Source organism: Oryza glaberrima, chromosome 5, assembly GCF_000147395.1.
Source record: "Oryza glaberrima chromosome 5, OglaRS2, whole genome shotgun sequence".
Lineage (NCBI taxonomy): Eukaryota > Viridiplantae > Streptophyta > Magnoliopsida > Poales > Poaceae > Oryza > Oryza glaberrima.
This window is the reverse complement of record NC_068330.1, coordinates 12,435,851-12,459,744: the sequence shown is the minus strand read 5'-3', so window position 1 is coordinate 12,459,744 and position 23,894 is coordinate 12,435,851. Positions and strand designations below refer to the sequence as shown.

Here is a 23,894-nt window from a genome sequence, read left to right as displayed (position 1 = left end):
TATCACGTGCAATTTTAGCCATCACCATAACAAATGAATTTTCAATATAAGCATGAAACATAAGCTTCCCAACAATATTTTTAATACGAAGAGCATTTTTCACTGGTTCTGACAAAATTTTATTCACTCAAAAAGGATTTAAAATAAATTAGTTATGAATTTTTGAAGTTTACACTTTTTTTAGTTGGGAGGGCATATTGGTCATTTAAGAAAAAACTAACATTTGACTAACAGTCAACAAACATAATAGTGGTGGGAGTGGCATAAAAGGGTGGAAAAACTTGAACCAGTGTCATAAAAGGAAGAAGCCAATTTTAAGTGGTATATAAGGGAACTGGCCAATTTCGAGTGGCATATAAGGGATTCTCTCTTAATATAATCATAGATAGATGGTGAAAAAATATACAATTTTGCCTCTTGTCCATTCTTTTCCAAACATAACACTCAAATTACAGAGTTTTTATTCGTATATTTATTCACTCCATTATATCATACTCATTCATATGCAGATACCAATATAAATCATCACCTTTTATTGTTTTTTAAAAAACACAAGGATGCCTAAGTCATATTTTCATAACAGTAATATCCTTATATTCATGCTAGTTAATGTACAGTTTATTAGATGCATATAGGGAATACCATTCTACTTTCTCAATAATACATAATGTGAAATAACTTTAGGAGAAAAAATAGGGACGGGGACAACACCAATTAGGATTCAAGACTAAAGAGGTATTAGGAGTTGGTTATTTGGATTTACTCTTCTAGCATACTTCATTCGTCTCTAAAAGAAGAATCTAGAACTGAATATGACATATCTTAATAATACGAATTTGGACATACCTAGGCTGTGTCACATCCAGTACTATGTTGGTTTTTTAGGGAAGAAGAGAGTAGTAGGGTATTTATTGTTGTTAAACGTGTGATGAGAAAAAGGATAGGCTCTGAATAATCAAATCATGATTAGAAAAGGGTGAAAGATGAGGAGGGAGGGGGTATCATATACTAGTTAAAAAAAGAGATCAAATGCACATTTCAATCTAAATGTATAATTATTCAAAATTTCTCTAGTCATGATCTGAGGATATCGTCTAATGAAAATGTTTGAATTTTTTTCCAATGGCATTTAGCATGCAAATAGCGCAATTGCTTAATAATATCCTAGCTATTATGTCACTTATCTTTATTTTACTTGTTAAACATGAGGCCGAAGATTTACCGATGATCTTCGTCCTTAGAAAATGTTAAGAGGTTATAAATATCCGTATATGGTACATGTACATGATTTTACGTGCACATGTGATGTGTCTTAGTAGTGATATGTGTTACGCTTACGCATATAACCAGAAGACTAATTCTAAATCACTAAGGTCCTCTTTGTTTAGGTTTATAAGCCAACTTATAAGCCAAAAAGTCTAAGTCTAAACAAACAAACAGTTTTTTCGTTTGGCTTTTTTGAAGCCATAAGCCACTTTTACACTATTAAGCCAAAAGCTAGGTTGGAGAAGCTTTTTTGGCTTATATGAGATAGATGTATGACTCTACCACTAAACTTAGGATATTAAATTCACTGCCTTATAAATCATATAAGCCAATAAGCTGACTTAAAAGACTAAACCAATAAGTCTAAGCCTCAACAAAAGGGTCTAAATCAAAATAAAACTAGCATAAGAATTAAGAACAGAAATACAGGCCGAGGCCACCACCGGCACCGGGGCGAGAGAAGCAAGAAAAAAAAAAAGCCAAAGAAACCAAAAGGAAGGCAGGCAAAGTAAACCAACCCAAGCAAGGGGATCTCTCGAATCTCCCCATTCCAGGGGCCTCGTCTCCTCCTCCTCCGCCTCCGCCTCCGCCTTGTAGGGTTTCGCCGCCGCCGCTGCCGCCGGCGATGGAGCCACCGGCGGGAGGCTCCTCCGATCATCGCCGGGGTGCCGGGACCGGCGCGGGCGCCGGTGGGGCCGCCGCGCCGTCGGGCCTCCGCCGCTACGGCTTCAGATTCTCCGCCTCCAGCCTCCTGCAGGCCCCGCTCGCCGCGCTGCTCGAGTACTCCGGCGTCGTCCCCTCCGGCCCCGGCGCCCCGCAGGCGGGGCCGCCCTCGGCGCTGTCGTCCTCGCCGTCTTCATCATCGTCGTCGTCGGAGGCCGATGGGCTGCTCTCCGCGGCCGCGGCTGGGGACGGGGAGGTCTCGATCCGGATCCAGGGCGGCCCCGGGGAGGCCGACGCGGCGGGCGTCGCGGGGGCGGCCTCGTCGGGGGAGGACTCGATCGAGGCGACCGCCGCCGGGGACGTTGACCCGGCCTCGGCTGCCGCGGGGAGGGGTGGCGGCGCCGACGCGGAGGCGAGTGGTGGGGGCGCGGACGGCGCGTCCGGGAACGGGGGTGGGGACCGCGCCTACCAGCGGTATGACGTGCACCATGTCGCGAGGTGGATCGAGCAGATACTGCCATTCTCGCTGCTGCTGCTCGTCGTCTTCATACGGCAGCATCTCCAAGGTCTAATACTCATTCTCTTGTGCTCGTGCCATTGTGTGATTATAAGCGGTGTGACTTGTCCAAAACAAAATCGATTTTCCTTCATGTTGATGTCCATATATTGTTTATTACAAATGTTTAACCAAAAAAGGAAAGTGATTTTGTGAGTAAAACACCTTGACTTAGGCGAGTTAACGTTTGTGATTAGGCTGGTCTATATTATTATTATGTGTTAACTTAACATCTATGTTAACCATTTGAGTTCCTGGGATACTATTTTGTTTGTTATTTTTTTTATCATTATGGTTTAGAGGATAATATGATCACTTGATTATAGTCGACTTATCTCATATAGTGGGTTTTAGCCTGCTTTATTAGATGAACCTAATGGGGAGATATTTATAGCTTGGTATTGCTAGTTAGCTGCCCTAACTTTAAACAGGACTTGCTCAAGCCCGGCTTCTTATATTAGGTTGGAACTTCTCTTTGTGCTACATTATCTGGAGGATATTGTGGTTGGGTACCAGTCCTAACTCCTAAGTTATGGATCAGATGACATATCTGCGTTTAGTTGTTTACCATGACATGAATTTTCTGCTACATGATTATCTCCTAGTGGTCTTGAAATGATGATTAAGACGCATATATCATATCAGGTTCTTAGCTTTTAACATTTATTCCTTTGGAGGCCGCACCAATCAACTCATAATTTATGTGTTTATGTGCCAACCGTTTTTTTGGCAAGGCCTAATGATGATACATTAATATTCCAGCAACTAGTGGTATCCAATTATGCACCGCTTCAATTACTTGCAGTTCACAATCTTGGATGTTATATTCATCTTGCCTTATCCATTCATACTATCCTTTACTTTTCAAAGTGCATGCCCTCTATCATTTTTGCCACTACAACCAAATTGTTTTTTCCTGTCAAGAAAGGTCAATGGATTGAGTTAACATATAAATCCATCTTTCAATTGCATATCTATTTTTGCTTGTGCAATGATTGCCATGTAAGCATTTCAATACACACTAAAGGAAGGGTTGTTGTGCAGGTTTCTTTGTCACAATTTGGATTGCTGCTGTAATGTTCAAGTCAAATGATATATTGCGGAAGCAAACTGCTTTGAAGGTCTTATTTCTTGATGCATCACTTTCCAATTTTGCAATGAAATTATTTTAGTATAACAGAATCAGAAGACTACTGGCCAGACCTTTCCTTCTGGTGTCATAAATTTGAATGCCAATGACTACATAACAATATAATCATGCATTGTACTAATGCAGTGAACATCACATCATTGTGAAATGATGAATTTCCTGAACTACACAGCACTTTATTACCCAGTTTGGAAAGTAGTAAAGAGAATAACATTTTTATCTACTCTTAGCTTTTCCTAGATCACATTTACCATTAATTAATCTAGTAGCAGGTTAGTCATCCTATCTCTAGTAACAGTTAGGTCAACCTATGTACCATATTTGTTGTGAAACTAGTTGAAGCTACTTGTTAAATTGCTAAAATACTTGTCAATAGCAAAATTTTCATATTTCCAACTCTTTTTGCAGGGCGAGAGAAAAATTGCTGTGCTTGTCGGGATTACAGTAATCTTCATGATTCATGTGTTTGGTGTCTATTGGTGGTACAGGAATGATGATCTTCTCAGACCTCTGTTCATGCTTCCGCCAAAAGAAATACCGCCATTTTGGCATGCGATTTTTATCATCATGGTCAATGGTACTGATGCTTCCTTAAAGGGTTTCTTGAATTTGCTCGCATGCATTTCTCCATTATCTGATAGTGAACTCTGACCATATACATAGAAGTACCTTTATTGACCTGCTAGATTAAAATTTATTGCCCTTTGTAAATGTATGTACAATGAGCAATTTTGTCTCGTTTTTCATATCATGAAAAATCATTCAAAGTGACCTTTTTTTACTTCACTTTCTGCTGCTTTTTAATTCAAGGCTTTGTGTTGAACTCATTAGTTTCTCGGTTTGTATTAGCCTTTCGAATTCCCAGCTAATTTAAAGATGCTCTTCAGTTAAATGTGTGATGAAAACTAATCATTTAATAAATTTATTTGTACACTTAGATCATTAAATGTGCTAGAAATTTGTGAATGCCTGAATGGCACAAAATTTATGGTGTTCAATTCATAGTTTCAAACTGCTAAAATTACACAGGCAACATAGATTTGTTTTAGCCAAAAAAGGTTCATATTAGCTGTATGGCACTATCTTCATTTACTTAAAGAAGTATGTTTTCTAGGATTGCAGGGAAAAACATTTTAAGTTATCTGTTAGCACAATTTATTTCATGTTGCAGTTGGCATTTCTAACCAAATGCCACTTGCAGATACAATGGTTCGCCAGGCAGCAATGGCCATTAAGTGCATGCTACTTATGTACTATAAGAATAGCAGAGGTCGTAACTACCGTAAGCAGGTGACATTTTTTTCTAATTGTCATAAATTTATTTTGTGATTTTATCATCATGTTTATAGCATCTTGCCTTTAGTTGTTGGTTCTACCTAACTTCTAATGATAATCAATGCAGTGATTACTATGCTGGTTAGAGATTGTAGAGATCTAGCCAAACTAGTGAAGTGATCGCAGCCATCAAAATTCAAAAGTACCAACACTTAGTATATATGGGTGCTTTTGTGACAGCACCCTTTCTCCCACACTGAATTATCTTTATTTCCACATATCCAATACTGAGTATATATTGACTAGAAACTAATCATAATAACTGAATGCTGAATGATATTGTATTTCTATGCTGGGCTATCTTTATTTAATAACTGCGTGTCTATGACTATACAATTATTTTTATCCCCTTAAGTTTTGATCTACTGAATTAGTCTGTGTAGCAGCTCAATGCTTAGACATCTTCAAATGTGTCCACTAGAAAGGGGTTCTATATCCCAAATACTTAGCTAAGAATGGTAGTTTTTTCTCCATAATTCTGAAACAGTTTGAAAAATAGTTTAGTAGATGCACTACCAAATAGTCAAGTATACATCATGTATTCCTATAGTTCTGTTGGCTTCATGTGCCATGTGTTCGCAAGTAACACTAGGATATAACTTATTTTGGAAAAAAAACTTATGAGGGTCTTTTGCATGAAGTGACTAGTTTTTCCATTGTTACTTTCCTTATCTTTGTTATTTTATTTTGGTTCTAAAGGTGCATGTCTCATTATCTTGAATTCTAGCTTATTTCTTATTTTAGATCCTTTTATAGTTGCAAGCTTAGTAGTTGGTTCTGACTTCTGAGGCTCAAACTTTCTGTTTTGCTAGGGTCAAATGCTAACCCTTGTGGAATACCTTCTGCTCCTATATCGTGCCTTGTTGCCAACTCCTGTTTGGTACCGTTTCTTTCTGAACAAGGAATATGGGAGTCTTTTCTCATCTTTAACCACTGGACTGTACCTGACCTTCAAGTTAACTTCAGTAGTTGAAAAGGTACTACTTTTACTAGTTACTGTAGCTCACATACAAAATTAGTGCTGTGAACCTATAAAATATATATTTTTTCCATTCCATGCATGCTTATTTTCTCATTGTGACTGTATGTTCCAGGTTCAGTCATTCTTGGCTGCAGTGAAAGCATTGTCACGTAAAGATGTGCATTATGGGTCTTATGCGACAGCAGAACAGGTAAACGTTCATCTACTGGCAAGTTGCTCAACTTAAAAATGCAATATGCCATAACTATTGATAAATCGTAAGCATTTGTAGGATTTTGTAATAGTACAATAAGATACTATCATTTTATCGATAAACCATACAGCTTTCAGCCATCAGGCTTATTTGTGGAGCCAACTGTCCATTTAACACGTATTCGCTAGTTGGTACTTGGTAGCAGGATACCCCCTTGAACTCTCACTCTATCTTGTTTAAAGAACTTGTTTTTTGCTGGAACCTGGTGCAGGTAATTGCTGCTGGTGATATGTGTGCCATCTGCCAGGAAAAGATGCATGTTCCTGTCCTCCTCCGCTGTAAACATATTTTCTGTGAGGACTGTGTCTCTGAATGGTAAATTCTTTTCTTATTTTATACTTTTTTACATGCTTTATTTGGTTCTTTGGGCCTTTGTTTTGAATTGAGCAAGGTATCTTGTTGGATATGGCAACATATTCATGTTTATTCTTAACATTGGCGTGAAGCAATCTAAGAATGGCAATTAGATTTTATAGTATGAGAAGAGGATGTGGAGTGATATTTCTGTGGCATCTTGTCACAGTCTTGCCTTTTATATGACTACTGCTTTTGGTGATGCTGCAGAAGATATATTCCTAAAATGACTAATGAGAATTCAGTTGCATGAACATAAATTCCTTATCAGATGAAGTGCCTCAATGCTTAGATTTTCCTTTTTTTCCCCTTAATTTGAGCAAGTATCAAGAAATGACAGCTTTTTCCTGGTTCTGTTTTAGGTTTGAGCGAGAACGGACTTGCCCCCTGTGTAGAGCATTGGTAAAGCCTGCTGATATTCGGTCATTTGGTGATGGTTCTACAAGTCTTTTCTTCCAGTTGTTTTAGACACCAAATGGGAAACCGCTAACATATAACAATGGACAAGCAATTGCTTATGAAAATCCAAGTGAATCCTTTTTTTCTTTATCATGTCATGCCGTCTTCCCCTGCACTGATGTCAAAGTGAGAAGATTCGCAGAGATTATGTGAGCACAACATGTCTGATTCATCTATATGTTCGAGAAATAGTTTAGAGAACTGGTCTGTGGTCAGTTGCGACGTTAGCATAGATTTGCAGCAAATCTTTATGGGCCTGGTCGGTTTCTGGAGGAATGATCAATCCTAGTGCAAAGCCCTGGTGTGTGTGATCCCCGCCACGCTATTGGCTTGCATAATGTAAAAATTGGGAATTTTTGCAAAAGTATATGTACCCCGGCGCAACTGGAGTGAACAAGTTTTGCTTCTTAGCAAGACGAGGGAAGGCAGTGGTAAAATTGTAACCTGTAAAGCTTTGATACGTCAAAATGTTGAAACCATATATAAAATGTACTTTTTACTAAACAGTAAATAGTACCAGACCGCAATGTTAACATGTCTTGTATGTTATTGTACAGTTTTATAACGCTTCATTTGAGAAATAACTCAGGTTTTATGTTTCATTTAAGCAATGGAATGAGATGGTCTGTCACTTTTTCTTCCGGAAAAAAAAGCGGAATTGGGTCCCATCGTTTTATGGAGTGATTAAATTTTGCAGCAACTCAACCATTTGCTGCTTCCTGGTACAATATTAGTCAGTTTTGCCGTTTAAATGGTAAGCGTCAGCATTTTGTTTGACATTCATTTTGTATGACACTGATTCTTATTGCTGTTTTTATTATAGTAGTTACAACTACAGTAAATGCTTTATTTTCTCCCTTATAATGCTATCATTATTTTTAGTATTTTTAGTCGCACTCCTAAAAAAAAATTCACCTGAGTAAGTTGCAGCCCTGTGCTGCGCCCAGAAGACAATCTCTTGCTTTGCACGGCCGAAAGAGATCCAGGGTGGTACACTACATTGCAATGCAGTTTTTTTGGCACGGTTGATTTCTTCGGAAAAGATAATTCGCGCGTATGTGCCACTAGGGTGAGGATCCTCTACCATAATGTCATTCTACCATAATGTCATTATCATCACCGGTACGTGGATCTCAACCTTCTTGTCCCACACGTAGATACCATGATAGTACCATTATGGTAGAGGATGTGAACCCACGTTGCTAGTGAAAATCAGTACACACGCGTGTGGCTTCCTTGTGTGACAGGCTATTCTCCGGGTGATTTTTTTAATCATATGTGTATATAGTTTTCTTTACCCGATTTTTAAAATTTTTTTGCGTGATTATTTTGTTGATATTTTTAATATGCGTGAATTTTGAGTCAAAGTTAAGTTTGAAAGTTTTTAAAATTTAAGTTGAACATTTTTAATTTTAAGATGGAAGTTTTCAAATTTAAGTTGAAAGTTTCAAACCTTGGGTTGAAAATTTTAAATTCGGGTTGAAAGTTTTCAAAAAATTTAGACGTGAAAGTTTTGAAATCTGAACTGAACTATTTTTTAAAAACTTTTAACTGAATTACTTATGTATTTTTTAAGAAAAACTCCTAAAATTACCATTAACACTAATTAGCGTCATTAGCCCTAATCAACGCTATTAGCGCTAGGCATGAGGGCCCCGCGCGCGGCTGCGCGAGCAAGCCTTTAGGAGCCCCCTGATTTCCTATCCTTGTGAAAGAACTAAAGCCTTTGCATGGACGAAAGAGATCCAGAAATGCAGACGAGTTGCATACATTTAAACAGCCCAAAAACAACTTGAAAATGCAGTTCGCGGGATCTCGCAAAATACATATGCTCACTGGTCAGAAATCATAAGGCTGCCAGTTCATCATCGGTGCGAAATGCAGTTTGTATGTATCCTAAATGTTGGGAGATGAACTGCTTGCAGAGGTTCAACCACGACCGGATAGATCTTTGATATATTCTTTTCCTTAATAATTTTTTTTTTTTGTGTGTGTGTGTATAGATAGAGGGGGATTTAGCAAAAATATACCTAACCCGTGGATCGAAAACGCGGAACAGCAAAGCAGGCGCGGCGTGGACATGCTGTCCCTGAACAAGCACAAAAAGGCAGTGGCTGATGAACCCCGCTCACAATGGTGTCGCGGACTCCTACTCCGTGCACGTCCGGCCAGCGAGCTCCTCTCCCGCTTGCCCAGCTGACGACGCTTCCTAGCGCACGGCCTCCCAGCGAGATCCTTCCCAGCACGAACGTTGGTCGGCCGGCGAGCTCCTTCCCACACGCTGGGATAAGGGGGAGAGAGAGGATGACATGTGGACCCACATGTCAGTGGGTCCTACAATATATTTTTTTATGTGAATGACAGATGAGTCCCACATATATTTTTTAATTCTAATGTCACATAAGCGCTACGTGAGACGTGAGACAAACACCAGGTCAACACTGCCACATCAGCAAAACCGTCAAGGGAGTCAAATTGCACTGGTTTTAATAGTTTGAGGAGTCGTCATATCCGGTTATGTGGGTGAGGGGTACGAATTAGATTTGGTCTACTTTACTTTAAGGCAGTCAAAGTGAAAATTTTTTAATTAGGAATTGACTGAAACACTACTAGAAAAAGCATTATCGCAAGCGGTCAAAAAGGGTCTTCGCAGGCGGGGCGACCGTCCGCCTGTAAGCCAACGTCTGTGAAGATCTCCGATCTTCGCAGGCGGGGCGGCCGTCCACCTGCAAAGATAATTTTCGCAGGCGGACGTTGGCTAGTCCGGTCTGCTTGCGAAAATAGGAATCGTCCGCTTGCAAAAAAAAAAAACTTCCGCCTGCGAAGATAGGTAGAAAATATTGAAATTTAATAATAATTTGCCCGTAAATTACTTTTAAATTATTTAATAGAAATTCTTGCAGGTAGATTTTTATGTACATATATTGGAAGATTATCAAGCATTTGGTACTGAGAAATCTACATATATTGCATAACTCAAAAGTGTTGCCAAAATATATATATTACAATATTTTTTTACATTGTCACTTCAAATAACGTCATCTAGTTACATTATGGCATAGCAGTGTTCCACTCCCGAAGATCCTTAAATTCGTCACTTGCCGCTAGGGCACCCTCTGGGTCGAAGAAATCTCCTTTCACATGACAGCACTCATGGTGGATGAAGTGGCACAGATCACGCTGGACATTTGTGATACCTGTATCGTCAAAGCTTGTTCGACATTCTAATCTTGTCAACTGCATGCATTGAAATTAATCAATATATTAGTATCATAAATATGTGAATCTGTCTAGTACATAGTATAGAGACTTACATCCTCCGCGTTAGTCCTGTACCGTCCATTAACCCTAAAGAATTCGCACGCATAATACCCGCAAAGGACCGTTCCTCGCGGTTGCTTGTGACACTTCAGGACATATCATAGAAAAAAGTAGTTAAAATTTGCAATTAGTGAAACAATTGGAATACATTAAGTGAGTGGAGTATTACCGGCCAATAGGTACGTACTAGCAGCTTCTCCCGTGTTCGGGTCTGTTCTCTACCCTTGAACTTGTAGTATGGGTATGCACTGTATGGATGTCGTACCGTTTCACAGTAAGGAGGATATTTATTTATAATACATTCATATACAAATGCAAGAGTCATAATAACTTACTACTGTAAGATTGTTAGAAATTCTTTGTATTGCTTGTGACTGTAATCGAGAGGGTCCAAGACTATCACGGTTCCGTCTTTAGGGTGGATGAGTAAACAGATATAATGATCGCTACATATTAACAACATTATAGTTAGTTAGTACTAGCTAAAATAAGACATATGTGTACAAGATAAATGTATTGGACTTACTTAAAATTATAAGCGGCCATGACGACTCTCTTATTTTGAAAGTGCAAGAAGGCTCGTCCAATGTACTATGCGACAGTAATCAATTTCTCCTTGTGCAAGCCCTTCTTGTATTCTGCTATCTCTTTTGGATTCTTGCCCTTCAGCTGGTTTGACCCTGGTGCTAGCATCACGGCATGCTGTGTTTGACAGATCCGAGTTGGATCCAAGAAGCCGATGGGTTCTTTTTTCTTCTTAGCATCCATGTATTGCATCCTACAGAAGAAGTTTGTTAGTAACAATCAGATGGATTTGTATTGTACATATTTTTCATCTAATTAATTAAAACTCATACTCACATGCACCAAACACCGACGTAGTTGACGTCCATCTTATCCCGACGATATATGGCGTGGAGATATGAGAAATCTAGCCATACGTAACCTTCTTCGCTGAAACAATCTGCCGGTGATCGAGCTGTTATATTGCCCAAGCCTTTCTTGCTGGCCTCCATGTAGAAGTTATGTAACCTTCTCATCTCCCATGGTGCTTCTTTCAGTGCCCATTCTGGCAAGAGTGCTTTCCCATGTTCGTACTTTTTCGGGCAATCATCGGTTGCGAAGTATGTTGGCCCGGCTAGTTCAGCAGCCTTCTGGGGGTCGTCATCTCTGAGCTTGGCACGTTCCTTACCTCCTCTGAAGACGGTTACCATGAACTTCTCCTTGTTCTCATCTTTGGACTTGGAGTCGTGGCTCCTAAGCACTCGTGGCACCTCGGGGTCTTTCGCAGGAGAAGGGTCTTCAAATATTTCTGGCTCTGTACCGTCCCATTCCAATCCTGGTACTTCTTCTTTGTCTGACCCGACTGATGCCACAAATTGCACCTCTGGTTCTGCCACTGTAATCTCCATGGGCACATCCGGCACTGGAATCTCCATGGCTGCCTCCGGCGGTGCAATCTCCATGGCTGCTTCCGGCAATGCAATCTCCGGTGGCACTTCCGGCACTGGATTTTCCTTTTGCATCTCTAGTTCCTCCGCCTTATCAGTCACCTTCCTCTTAGGAGGCCTCGGAGGTTTTCCCAACCCCGGTTTAGGCACCACAGGTTTTTGCGTGGCGTCGGTGCCCAATCCAAAGGATATGTCATTCTTGTGCCAGAGAATTACAAGATCGACCGCATCCCCAAGTACGGATACACCATCTGCAGTCGGGAAGTCAATGTCGTAGGACTCAAACCCTTCATGGACCACTTGCGGCTGCACCTTGGCATACGCATCGGGTATGAACTCTTCATTGTATGTTCTCCCAGGGATAGCAATGGCTGTAGCGGCCTCAAGAGTTTTCCCGGAGCGTCCAATGGGAACGTGCAATCTGCAGGGTGTATTCTCCTTGAGGTTATCGAAGGGGTAATCTGGCTCAGGTTCTTTGGTTTCGGGGCGAGGCAAAATCATGTGCTTGACGCAGAAATCCATCATTTGCCTTTCAAACTCCGCAGCCCCTTCGTCTCTAAGTTTATCCTTGTACACTTCACGCTTCTTGTAGGGGTCATTTTTGAACCCTTCCTTCCAACTCATCTTGCTCGACACACCTCGAACCCTTTCACCATACTCAGGAGTACCCAGCGCCGTACTTAGCACATCTTTCTCCCTTTTAGGCTTGAAATATCCTTTCTTTTGTGAACTGGATAAATTTTCTATTTTATCGGCAACACTCTGCAGCTCCGGATTTTCAAATGATACTTTTCCTTCATCCGTGATCTTCGGAGTTCTAGCTGTTACCCAGTTCCTTGATCTCTGTGTCCACTCCTCCATTGGTACCGGTTGCCCCTTCTTCCTCATTTCCTCCTCCTCTTTTGTCCACTGCTCCACCAATGGCAGGCCAATACCAATACAACTAAGTTTAGGAGTGGATTTCATTTCGTACCTAGTTTTGGTGGGCTAAACAATGAACATTATATCCGTAAGGACATTCTTGAAGAATCAAAGCTTCTAAACCATTCCACTCACCACGCGTATCCCGCGGAGCCTAAGCGATGAGGAAATTTGTTCTTCTTGGCCAACTCTGCATACTTTTGGCTCCTTTGAATTTCTTCTGGGAGTTCTTCAAGGTCAGAAAGTCGTCTCACTGATTGGGGGTTATGTTGGCATACGTCGAAAATGGTGTGCGTCCCGTCTTCACAAATTTCTTGTTCAAGGTGGTTTTCCAACCACGCCAAGACTTGGCCATTGTTTGCAGTGCACAATTTCTCACTGCTGCCTCTGATCCATCCGGGAACTAGAAGATTTTCTTCAACTCTTTCCATAGGACTTCCTTATCCCCATTCGATACATGATCCCAGTCCTTGACCGTGATGGGGATCTTTTCCCTTACTATTATGCCACACTGTGAACTGAATTTCGCACGTGCCGTCTTAGGGGCGAGCGGCTCTCCTTTAGGCGAAACATGGGTAACAACATGGAACCCGTCATCCTTTCTATTCACGCTTCTCTCGCCCTTCCTTTTCTTCGCGATTGCTGACCGTTCGATTTTCTTTGTGCCGGTTGTGTTAGCTGGTACGTCGTCGTCTTTGGACGGAACTTTTTTCTTCGGCTGCCGTTTTGATCGCCGTGGCGCCGTTTCCTACGAGAAGGTATACATGGAAGTTTCGAATTAGCTCGGGCTAATAGTTATCACGGTGAACATTTTACATATTAAGTTTACTTACCCCTTCTTTAGGGGGAATGTAGTCCTTGTCGCCTTCTTCACTGTCGCCTTTTTTCCTTCTCTTCGGGCTTGGGCTTGGACAAGGATCGCTTGGCGACGAGTACTCCTCGTCTTCGTCACCTACGTCGCTGTTGGAACTACCTTCCGGTGGGACCGTTGGTTCCGGAGCAACCACAACAGCAAGGGACTGCTCCTGCTCCCCTAAACCCTTCTCTTCAGTCCCTTTAGTACTATCGGCCATCGTTTCAAACCTCTAATATAAAAAAAAAGAGTTATCGTCCACATTTTAAATTACTCAAATTAGTACAAATAACTTTGTACAAAAATAAACTGTATATTAACAATATGTCGTATGAACAAATTTAAATTCTTTGAGATTTCCAAATTTAACTATTATACTAAATTAATTAGTACAAACTAATTTAAATTGCGAAATATTATTAATTAGTACTTACTATTATGCTAAATTAATTAATACAAACAAATTTAAATTGCGAAACTAATGACTACTTACTATTATGCTAAATTAATTACTACAAACAAATTTGTACAAAATTTGATATGTTATTATCAAGTAGTGCACTAATTGACTTCCTTATTTCATCGACACGTTGATTAAAAAAAATGGAAAAGGCAAACATATCCTCCACATTTTGTTTTAAAAAAATGTTAACATACCCTCCAACATGTTATTTAAAAAATTTGACAAATTCACATATCCTGCAAAATTGAACATACCCTCCCAATTTCATTCACATATCACCCACATTCCCAAATTCACATTCACAATCAACATAAGCCCTCATTCACATATCACCCACCCCTCATGCCCATTCACACACACATATAAAAAGAAACACCCACATGCACACACGTCCGTGTTCGACGAACGGCCGACGACGAGCTTCAGTCGTGGACGACGAAGGAAGGGCCGGCGACGAGGTTCGGCCGTGGACGACGACCGGCTTCGGTCGTGGACGACGAATGGCCGACGACGAGGTTCGGCCGTGGACGACGACCGGTCGAAGACGTCGTTCGGCCGAGGACGTCTTTGCTCGTGGACGATGATCGGCCGATGAAGCCGTTCGGCCGCGAGCGAGATAGAGAGAGAGGTGGCGGCCGGCGGCGGTGGAGGGGTGGCCGACGGCGGTGGAGGGGCCGGCGGCGGTGGAGGGGCCAGCGGCGGCCGCGCGCGCGGTGGAGGGGCAGCGGCGGTGGAGGGGCCACCGGCAGCCGCGCGCGCGGTGGAGGGGCCGGTGGCGGTGGAGGAGCCGGCGGCGGTGGAGCGGGCGCGCGGTGGAGGGGTTGGCGGCGGCGGCGGCAGAGTGGTGGAGGTCGCGCGCGGTGGAGCGGCGGCAAGGGGCGGCGGTCTCGGTGACAGCGCGTGGACGAGGACGGTCGGTGGCGGTGGCGGAGGACGACGGTCGGAGAGTGAACGTCGCAGGCGGGCGGCGGCGGAGGATGGCGAAGGCGTGCGGCGGCGAAAAATTTCGGCAGCCTGACGGCGCCAAAATTTCTAGGGTTCCCGCCTGGACTTAGAAATTTTGGCGCTGCGGGCTTGCCCTTATATTGGGCAACGATCTTCGCAGGCGGGCGGTCCGCCTGCGAAGATGCGAAGATCTTTTTTACTATCTTCGCAAGCGGGCCGTCTGCCTGCGAAGATCTTTTTTCCTATCTTCGCAAGCGGGCCGTCCGACTGCGAAAATTTGTACAGAGTTGAATATATTTATTCCAAAATATACAAATCTTAATATTATTACAAAATGTACAAACCTTAGTATTATTACTTTTCAAATGTATAAATGGTAATTGCACATAAAAATATTACTAATTTAAATGTTTTACACTACAAAAGGTAAAAATGGTAATTGCACATAAAAATAATTACACTTTTCAAATATTACTAATTTTAATTTTTTGAACAAAATTTTTACACTACAAATGGTAATTGCACATAAAAATTAGTACAAACTAATTAATATGCAAAATGTTGAGTACAATTGTTCGTCAATTTGCGATATGATCACACATCACCTTACATACCACCATTACATAACTACTAACTTCTTAGATGCTTACATGCCACTCAACAATCATTACCCTTTAACATTTTTGCCCACACCGTCCGTGCGCATGTAAGGCTTCATGGTCTTCTGAGTAGATGTCTCGACATTCTTAATCTTCTGTACAAACTGACTATAAAGTGGTATACTATCGTATTGGTTGTAATCTTCGACATCTTCAACCCCATCCACTCCCAATATCTTTTGTTTCCCTGGTAGCACTATATCTTTCTTCAAATTTGAAGGGTCTTTCACATAAAACACTTGTGCCACGCGATTGGCGAGTACGCAAGGGTCATCCTTGTGACCCACACTCGCCAGGTCAACAACAGTAAGACCGAACTTATCAACATTGACCCCGTTCGGGTATTTTACCCACTAGCACTTAGATATGGGGAATTGCATTGTGTGCCCATAGTCGATTTCCCATATTTCTTCAATAAACCCGAATTATAATTGTTTTTCCCCGGCTTCATTAATTGCCTCCACACGGACACTGCTGTTTTGTGTACAGGTCTTATTATCTCGGGCTCTTGTGCTAAACGAGTATCCATTAATGTCATATCCCTGCCAAGAATTTACTGTAGTTGATGGACCACAAGCCAACCGCTTCATAGTTATTTCATCGGTAGTTTGTCCCTCAGGTAAGTCTAGGTCTCGCAACCAATCTATGAAGAGACGCTTGTGTTATTTCATTATCCACTCGGTGGTGCGACCCTTATTGTTAGCTCGTATTAGTTCGATATGTTGATCGATGTACGGCTCGACGATAACAAACTGATGAAGCACGCTGAAGTGAGCTTCTTGGAATGATTTGTGATCATGGGTGACGAATCTCTTCTTTCCTATCGTTCCCCTGCCACTCAATCTTCCCTCGTGTCGGGGCACATGTACTCCAATTGCATATCCATATTTGAGGTAATCGATACAGCACTCGACAACCTCTTCAGTACTATAACCCTCAACCATTGATCCCTCTGGATGTGCACGATTTCGGACGTAACCCTTCAGAACCGCCATGTAACGCTCGTATGACCACATTTGATGGAGGTACAATGGGCCAAGTGCAACCATCCGCGGCACTATGTGAACAATGAGGTGCTCCATCATATCAAAAAAATGACGGAGGGAAACACATCTCATGTTGGCACTGTGTCTCATGTGCGAATATACGGAGATTTCCTAACTTTTCGAGACTAATGACCTTCTATGACATTGCGTTGAAAAAATAGCATAACCTTGTGATAGCAACCTTTAAATGCTCCGGTTTTATGGCCCTTATTGCAATTGCAAGAAACACGGTGAGCAAGACATGGCAGTCGTGTGAATTATAACCAGATACCGACAAATTTTTCATTGAAACTAGTCGACTGATGTTTGATGAGAAACCTATGGGTACTCTGACATCACGGAGTGAGTTGCAAAATGACTTCTTCTCCTCAGGTGTCAGTGTGAAACAGGCTGGTGGAAGATATACTTTGCCATTCTTTTCTCCTTCTTGAGGGTGTAACTCTTCCCTGATTCCCATCTCGACTAGGTCCATCCTTGATTGCAGACCATCTTTAGTTTTCTTCGGCATGTCCAACAATGTTCCAACTATGTTGTCAAACACATTCTTCTCTAGATGCATGACGTCTATGGCATGCCGAACCTCTAGATCTTTCCAGTACGGGAGGTACTTAAGAAATATGGAATGCTTCTTGAATGGGGGAGGGAGTTTATCATCTGGCTTCGAACTGTCATCTTGCTTCTTACTATCCCCTCCCTTCGTATTCTTCTCGGGTTTCTTGCGCTTTGTCCCCTTTGATGGTTTCTTAGTCATTTTTCCAAACTCGCAAACAATTTTCTCTGTCATTGCACACACCTTTTCTCCCGATGTAGGTTTTGGTGCAGGATCAGTCTCTTCAGTACCATCGAACTCCGCCTTCATCTTGTGGTACTTGTGATTTGTGCGTAGGAACCGCCGGTGCCACATGTACACAAGCTTGTTGGAACCCAGGAGATACCTATAGTACGTTCCATTCAAGCAGATCACACATCCTGTTTTACCTTTAATTTGACCTGAAACTGAAAACATTGCTAGATAATCGTTAATGGTCACGAAGATGATGGCCTTCACTATGAAGTATTCCCTTAAGTATTCGTCCCACACTTTCAATCCCTCTTTCCATAAATCAGCCATATCTTCCAACAATGGTTCAAGAAATATGTCAATATCAATACCAGGCTGACGGGGTCCCTGTATGAGGATACAGAGTAGTACGTATTTTCGCTTTTGACAAAGCCAGGTAGGAAGATTATACATGGTGAGAAGCACTGGCCAAGTACTATGTGAGCTGCTCATGTCTCCAAAAGGATTAACTCCATCAGTACTCAGGGCAAATCTAATGTTCCGTGGGTCTTTAGCAAACTCTCTATACTGAGTATCAAAGTTTATCCACTGACGAGCATCTATCGGGTGTCGAATCATCCCATCCTTCTTGCGCCCTTCTTCATGCCAGCGCATTAGTTCCGCATCTCGCGGGTTTGAGTATATCCGTTTAATGCGGTCTTTGACAAGAAGGTACCACATCACAAGCTGCGGGATTTTTCTCTGTCATCCCTCAGTTGCTTCAGAGGGCTCTAGGCCAGTATTGCTATTCGACTTGTACCGGCTTGCACCGCATGTTGGACATTCATCTAAAGAAGCGTACTCTTTCCTGTACAGTATGTAGTGATTTACGCACGCATGAATCTTTTCCACACCAAGTGAAAGGGGGCATATGAGTTTCTTTACTTGATATGTGCTGGATGGTAGTGAGTTAGGCCTCGGGAGCATTTTCTGCAGAAGTTCTAACAGACTGTCGAAACTGGTATCAGACCATCCATGTCTCGCCTTTAACCTCAAAAGTTCAAGAACTGACTGGAGTGTTGTGAACTCACTGTCACAGCCCTTCGACTCATCGTACAAAACTTCCTTTGCTGCCTTCTGTAAAGCTTCAAAGTTATTTAACCCTCTAGCCGACCCCATCAGCACCTCGGGTTCTGCATGACGTAACATTTCCTCTAGGTTGATTTTGTCCTCAACAGAACCATCATCATGCACCATGTCTTCAACTTGTGTCGGAACTACATTTTCTAGCCCGTCCACTTGTTCTGCGCCATGACGTGTCTATATTTCGTAATTGTCCATAAATCCACGAGTTACTAAGTGCTCCTTCACTTTAAAAGCATCGTCAAAGTCCTAGGCTATTTCATTCTTACAGTCAGCACATGGACAAATTATCTTCCTAATATTGTTCTTCTCAGCGTGTGCCTTGGCAATACCAATAAATTTAGCCACTTCGATTCTATATGGAGACAAAAACCTCGGCCAATGATACATCCATTCCTGACTTTCCATATCTCTAAAAAAATACACGTAAAATATTTGCATAATTAATACCAAATTTGTAGGGTTTATTGAAAAAAATTATCGCTATTCAAAACTAATTAACTAAAGGTTAAGTGTAAATTAATAAAAAATCAAAGTTTATTTCAATTTTTTTTACACAGACATGCCAAATTAGTACATTAGGAAAATCTAACAAAATCATATCATCGGCATATTACAAAATACTATAACTATTTTTTGATTGCACCGAACAAATAGACATTTAAAATTTTATTCTCTCTCTATATATGACAAGATCTAGATCTAGATCTAGAACTAGGTGGTGGATGTGATAGCAAAAATAAAAAAAATTGAGAATTTATGTTACCACATTAAACCACTACAACAAGAGGCATCAAGTATTACACATACATCTAACATCAACATATCAAAAGAAATAAAATTAAAAAACATGGAGCTCTTCCTTCACAATTTTGGATGCATAAATCCATCACAAATTAAGATCTAAAAGCTTAAAAAATTGCATACCTAGTGTGGAAATGAGTAGATCTAAGTACCGTAGAAAAATCCCTCGAAGATTTGAAGTTCAAAACCTCCCCCTATATTTAAGTCACTTTAGGAGAGAGAAACGTCGGGGAGAATGAACAGGGCTCGGGGAGGAAGAAGACTATATAGGGGCATTTTTGCAGGCGGGCCATATAAGCGATGCCTGCGAAGATCGATCTTCGCAGGCGGACCATATAAGCGTCGCCTGCGAAGATCGATCTTCGCAGGCGCACGACGTCTGCCGCTTGCGAAGATCGATCTTCGCAGGCGACGCTTATATGGTCCGCCTGCAAAGATCAATCTTTGCAGGCGGACCGCCCACTCCACCCCGGGTACTTTTTTTGCCGGCGGGGTTTTGGCTCCGAATTACATGCCCGCCTGCGAAAATCGATCCCCTACGACGCCGAAAATGAGTTTTCTAGTAGTGAAACCCACGTGTTTGAGCAGAGGAAAAAAAATAAAATCAGACGGTGCCTACCCAATGTGTATGAAACAGCCATCAGTCTCACATATGAAGGGATGCACGTGCGAGCATCCAATAGAGTGTAGTTTTAAACATTGAATGGCTTGAAATGATTTGTTTTCTTCTAAATTACTCTCTCCTTCCCAAATTGATCATTATATAAGTTTATACACCAAGACTAAGGACAATTTAAATTACATCAATCAAGACACCATGCATATATTCTCCCACAATGCATGCATGGATTAAAACCTCATGCCAATTATACCCTAGCATACACACATTCTCCTATACTCCATTAATTGTATTCTGACGAAATCCGTATCCATGTGGTTATATGATGATCAATTTGAGAAATTTTAGATTCTATTACATGATGTGGTTATATATTCGTTATAATTAAATTTTAGAACAAGATCTTACTAGATTATATTTTAATTAAGAAACTATATATGTATGCACAACAACATATATAACGGTGTTGCAACCAACTTTTTAAAGAGAGAATCTATTCTATACCATTGAGTTTATTCGAGTTCAATAATTTGCCACTGACATTATCTCTTTTTATAATATACCGACGACTTTATCAATTATTTTACAATGCACCATTGGATCGGACATTCTTTTAAAAAATTCAAAAATACCCTTATAGATACAAGATTAACAATTGATTTATCTCATTAGAAGTTTCAAAAAACTATGAAAATTTTCATATGGCCTCCTTACACAATATGAAGTTTGTATTTCTACATTTTTCAAAAATATAACTTATCTGTAATATGCTATATAAAATATTTTTTTGGTGTTTTTAATATGAATCATCATTTGTGTAAGCAAACTCTCTCTCATATACCACACAAAAATAATTTTTCTAGAAAATAAATATGTTAGAAAAAATTGAAACTTATATACAAGTTTCCATGTTGTGTAAGGAAGCTACATTAAAAATTTCATATTTTTTATGAAACTTCTAATGAGAAAAAATAATTGTTAATCTTGTATGTCTCTAAGGGTATTTTGGGTATTTTTTTAAAAAAAAGTCCAACCCAATGTATATTGTAAAACAATTGATAAAATCACTGGTATATTAGAGAAAGAGACAATGTTAGTGACAAATCATTGAACTGTGACAACTGACAAGTTCAGTGGCATGGAGTAGATTCTCTCCTTGTTAAAGTAAATACATTTTACCAAGTGCTGAAACATTTTGTACTAAGTAATGAAACATCTGAAACGGTTATAACCATGGGATGCAACACCGGCCGCTATTTAACAAATATCGGGCATCTAGTCATAGTTGCCCCCAATTATCAACAATACAATTATTATTATTATTATTATTATTATTATTATTATTATTATTATTATTATTATTATTATTATTGAGAGCTGCTGTGGTCGTGGCGTACATGCAGTCCGTGGTTCGTACTCCGTCGAGATGAGACCTACAATTTTGCTAGAACGTAGCCTTCATCAGGCACCACCCTTGCTTTTGCGTCGTCTAGCACGGCAGCAGCTCCGGCATTGAGCCCCTTGTCCACCTCCTGGATTAGCCTCTCCATCACCGGACTGGGCAACCTTATGGGCACCACGATGCCTGCCTCGCCAGCCTCGTTCCTCCCCTGGAGGTGAAACGTGGCCAGCATCGTCGTCGCCGGCCCTCCGTACACCGGCTTTCCCCAGCCGAAGTCGATGTCCGTCATCCCTGCCCGCGTCATGTCCGAGATGAGGTAGGTCCTGGCGCCCTTGGGGAACGCCGGCCTCCGGCGAGCAGCGTTGAAGCTGGCCACCGACTGCACGTACCCGTCCTCCCACGCCCGCGCCTTCGCCTCCACGAGCAGCCGCAGCGCGTGGCCGAGTGGCCTCCCGCACAGCTCCCCCGCCGGCGCCGACGCGCTGGCGAACACGATCGCGTTGCCGTAGTAGCCCCTTGGCACGGGCCGGTTCCTCACGCGGGCGTTCACGAACATGTTCAGGCGGACGACGTCGCCCCGGCCGTGCCGCAGCGCGGCGGTGCGGCACCGCCACATGAACGCGCCCACCAGGTCGAACCGCGAGCAGGCCGCCACTACCTGCGACCGGAGCGCCGCGATCTCGCGATCTCCGAAGAAGAAGACGTGGTGCGCGTACGCGTTGGTCGACGGGGAGAGGGAGAGCAGCACGTCGTCGTCGTCGTCGTCGACGGGCAGGGGCGCGTACTCCACGTGGTCGCGCGTGACGGTCGGCGGCCACGATCGGGTGGTGAGCGCCTCGCGCTCCCACACCGGCGGCACCGTCGGGGCGCCCGGCACGCCACGGGCGAACTCGGTCACCGCCGTCAGGAACTGCACCATCCCGGAGCCGTCCGCCATGCAGTGGCATATGTGCATCCCGAACACGAAGCCGCCGCACGCCAGCCGAGTCACCTGAACAAACAGCAGGGGGCGGTCGACGACATCCGCCGTCGGGCTCTCCGCCTCGCACAGCAGCATGTCGTAGCACGGCACCGGCGGCGCAAGCAGCGGCGACGACGTCGACGTGCCGTCCCCGAGGTCATCCATGCGGAAGCTGGCGTCGGCCTCGACGAACACGACGCCCTCGCCGGTGCACTCCACCACGAGCTTCCTGGTGGGCCGCAGCTCGCGGAGCCGGCCGGCGAGCGGGTAGAAGTGTACGAGCGCCTCAGAGAGCGCCGCCCTGATCACCGTGACAGGATCGACGCCGTCCTGGTTGGGGTTGTGGCGGTAGAAGCTGATGCCGGAGCGGTTGAAGCGGAGGATGTCCTGGTCGTCGATGTCCGACAGCATCTTGAACTCGTACGGCGTCGGTCTCGCCGGCGCCACCAGCTCGCGCTCGCGGCGCCTGACGGAGAACCCTAAGCTCGTCGGTGCTCCGGCCATTTGCACCCTAACTACGTACTTAGACAATGATCAGGTGCGTGGGGACTACTTGATTCTAAAACAGTTGGTATGGAGTCACGTTAATTTTGCTCTCTCTCTATATAGACGTGGCGCGGCGTGTGAGCCTACAGAGAGTGGATAGATTCTGATCCATATTCGACGTGGACAGAAGAAAAGTATAAGTTGGCGAAATGATGGTCACAACTAAATAACTCGAGACTATTAGCCTGGATTTTAAACTTTCTAATTATTTGCATATCATATCTTAACAAAAATTAGAGGATATATTAATATGTGTTATATCACCTCATAAACATACATGTTAATATTCAACTTCTACAAATTAAAAATAAATAAATACTTAACGTATATTCACATTAAAATTTGTTTTTTTATTACAACATGTTAAATTTGACATCGCATATTTATGGAGCGATGATTTTATTTATATTAATCTTATTGATTTTTTTTTTAAAAATATATCCGTTTGAGTAACATGGAAACGATAAAGGATGTTTCCTCGCGAGAGTAGAATAATTCCCCATAAGCCGAGAGAATGATCTATGTTGGGAACTAAACATAATGTGAACGGTTTTTTTGCTATAAATCACAGGGGTGATTTTCGTTAAGAAATCACACGATTTTTTGGTCTCATGAGTTGCTCCAGGATTTGTGCTAATATTTAACTAGATTAGATCGTGCTATTTAGCTAGATTTGCTTTAAGATTTATGTAACTGCTTAGCTAACAAATAGAAAAAAAAAACAGGATTGTACGGGTTTAATCGATCTCTCACGACCTGTTAATTGCCACAACAAGGTCTTTACCTTAGCAACACAACCGTTTATGGAACTACATACCATAACTCACCAGAGCTAGAGAAGGAGATCGATATAAATTTGGCACAAAGGTCAGAAATTCGGTCAATTTTTCTTTCTTTTGTTCCTTTCCTTTTCTTCATTCCTTTCAGTCATGAATTAACGTATTAACTGTTTGCTTAATTACTTTAGAAAAAAAAACTTCCG

General features: G+C 42.1%; 2 protein-coding genes across 2 annotated transcripts; one reads left to right on the top strand and one right to left on the bottom strand.

Moving 5' to 3' along the window:
- Positions 1-1,725: 1,725 nt before the first annotated feature.
- Positions 1,726-7,625, top strand: LOC127774332 (uncharacterized). Its single transcript, XM_052300556.1, has 8 exons — positions 1,726-2,495; positions 3,530-3,606; positions 4,044-4,212; positions 4,837-4,925; positions 5,783-5,947; positions 6,065-6,142; positions 6,417-6,520; positions 6,922-7,625. Exons 1-8 carry the CDS (start codon positions 1,892-1,894, stop codon positions 7,025-7,027), a joined length of 1,392 nt encoding a protein of 463 aa, XP_052156516.1. The 5' UTR covers positions 1,726-1,891; the 3' UTR covers positions 7,028-7,625.
- Positions 7,626-21,334: 13,709 nt separating this feature from the next.
- On the bottom strand, positions 21,335-23,100 carry LOC127774917 (benzyl alcohol O-benzoyltransferase-like). The gene has a single exon (XM_052301207.1). The coding sequence runs from the start codon at positions 22,868-22,870 to the stop codon at positions 21,437-21,439; it is 1,434 nt and encodes a 477-aa protein (XP_052157167.1). The 5' UTR covers positions 22,871-23,100; the 3' UTR covers positions 21,335-21,436.
- Positions 23,101-23,894: the final 794 nt, after the last annotated feature.

Coding starts and splice junctions, on each gene's coding strand:
- LOC127774332 (XM_052300556.1), top strand. CDS start 1,892: ATGGAGCCACCGGCGGGAGGCTCCTCCGATCATCGCCGGGGTGCCGGG. Junction 3,607..4,043: donor GGAAGCAAACTGCTTTGAAG/GTCTTATTTCTT, acceptor CTCTTTTTGCAG/GGCGAGAGAAAAATTGCTGT. Junction 6,143..6,416: donor CTTATGCGACAGCAGAACAG/GTAAACGTTCAT, acceptor AACCTGGTGCAG/GTAATTGCTGCTGGTGATAT.
- LOC127774917 (XM_052301207.1), bottom strand. CDS start 22,870: ATGGCCGGAGCACCGACGAGCTTAGGGTTCTCCGTCAGGCGCCGCGAG.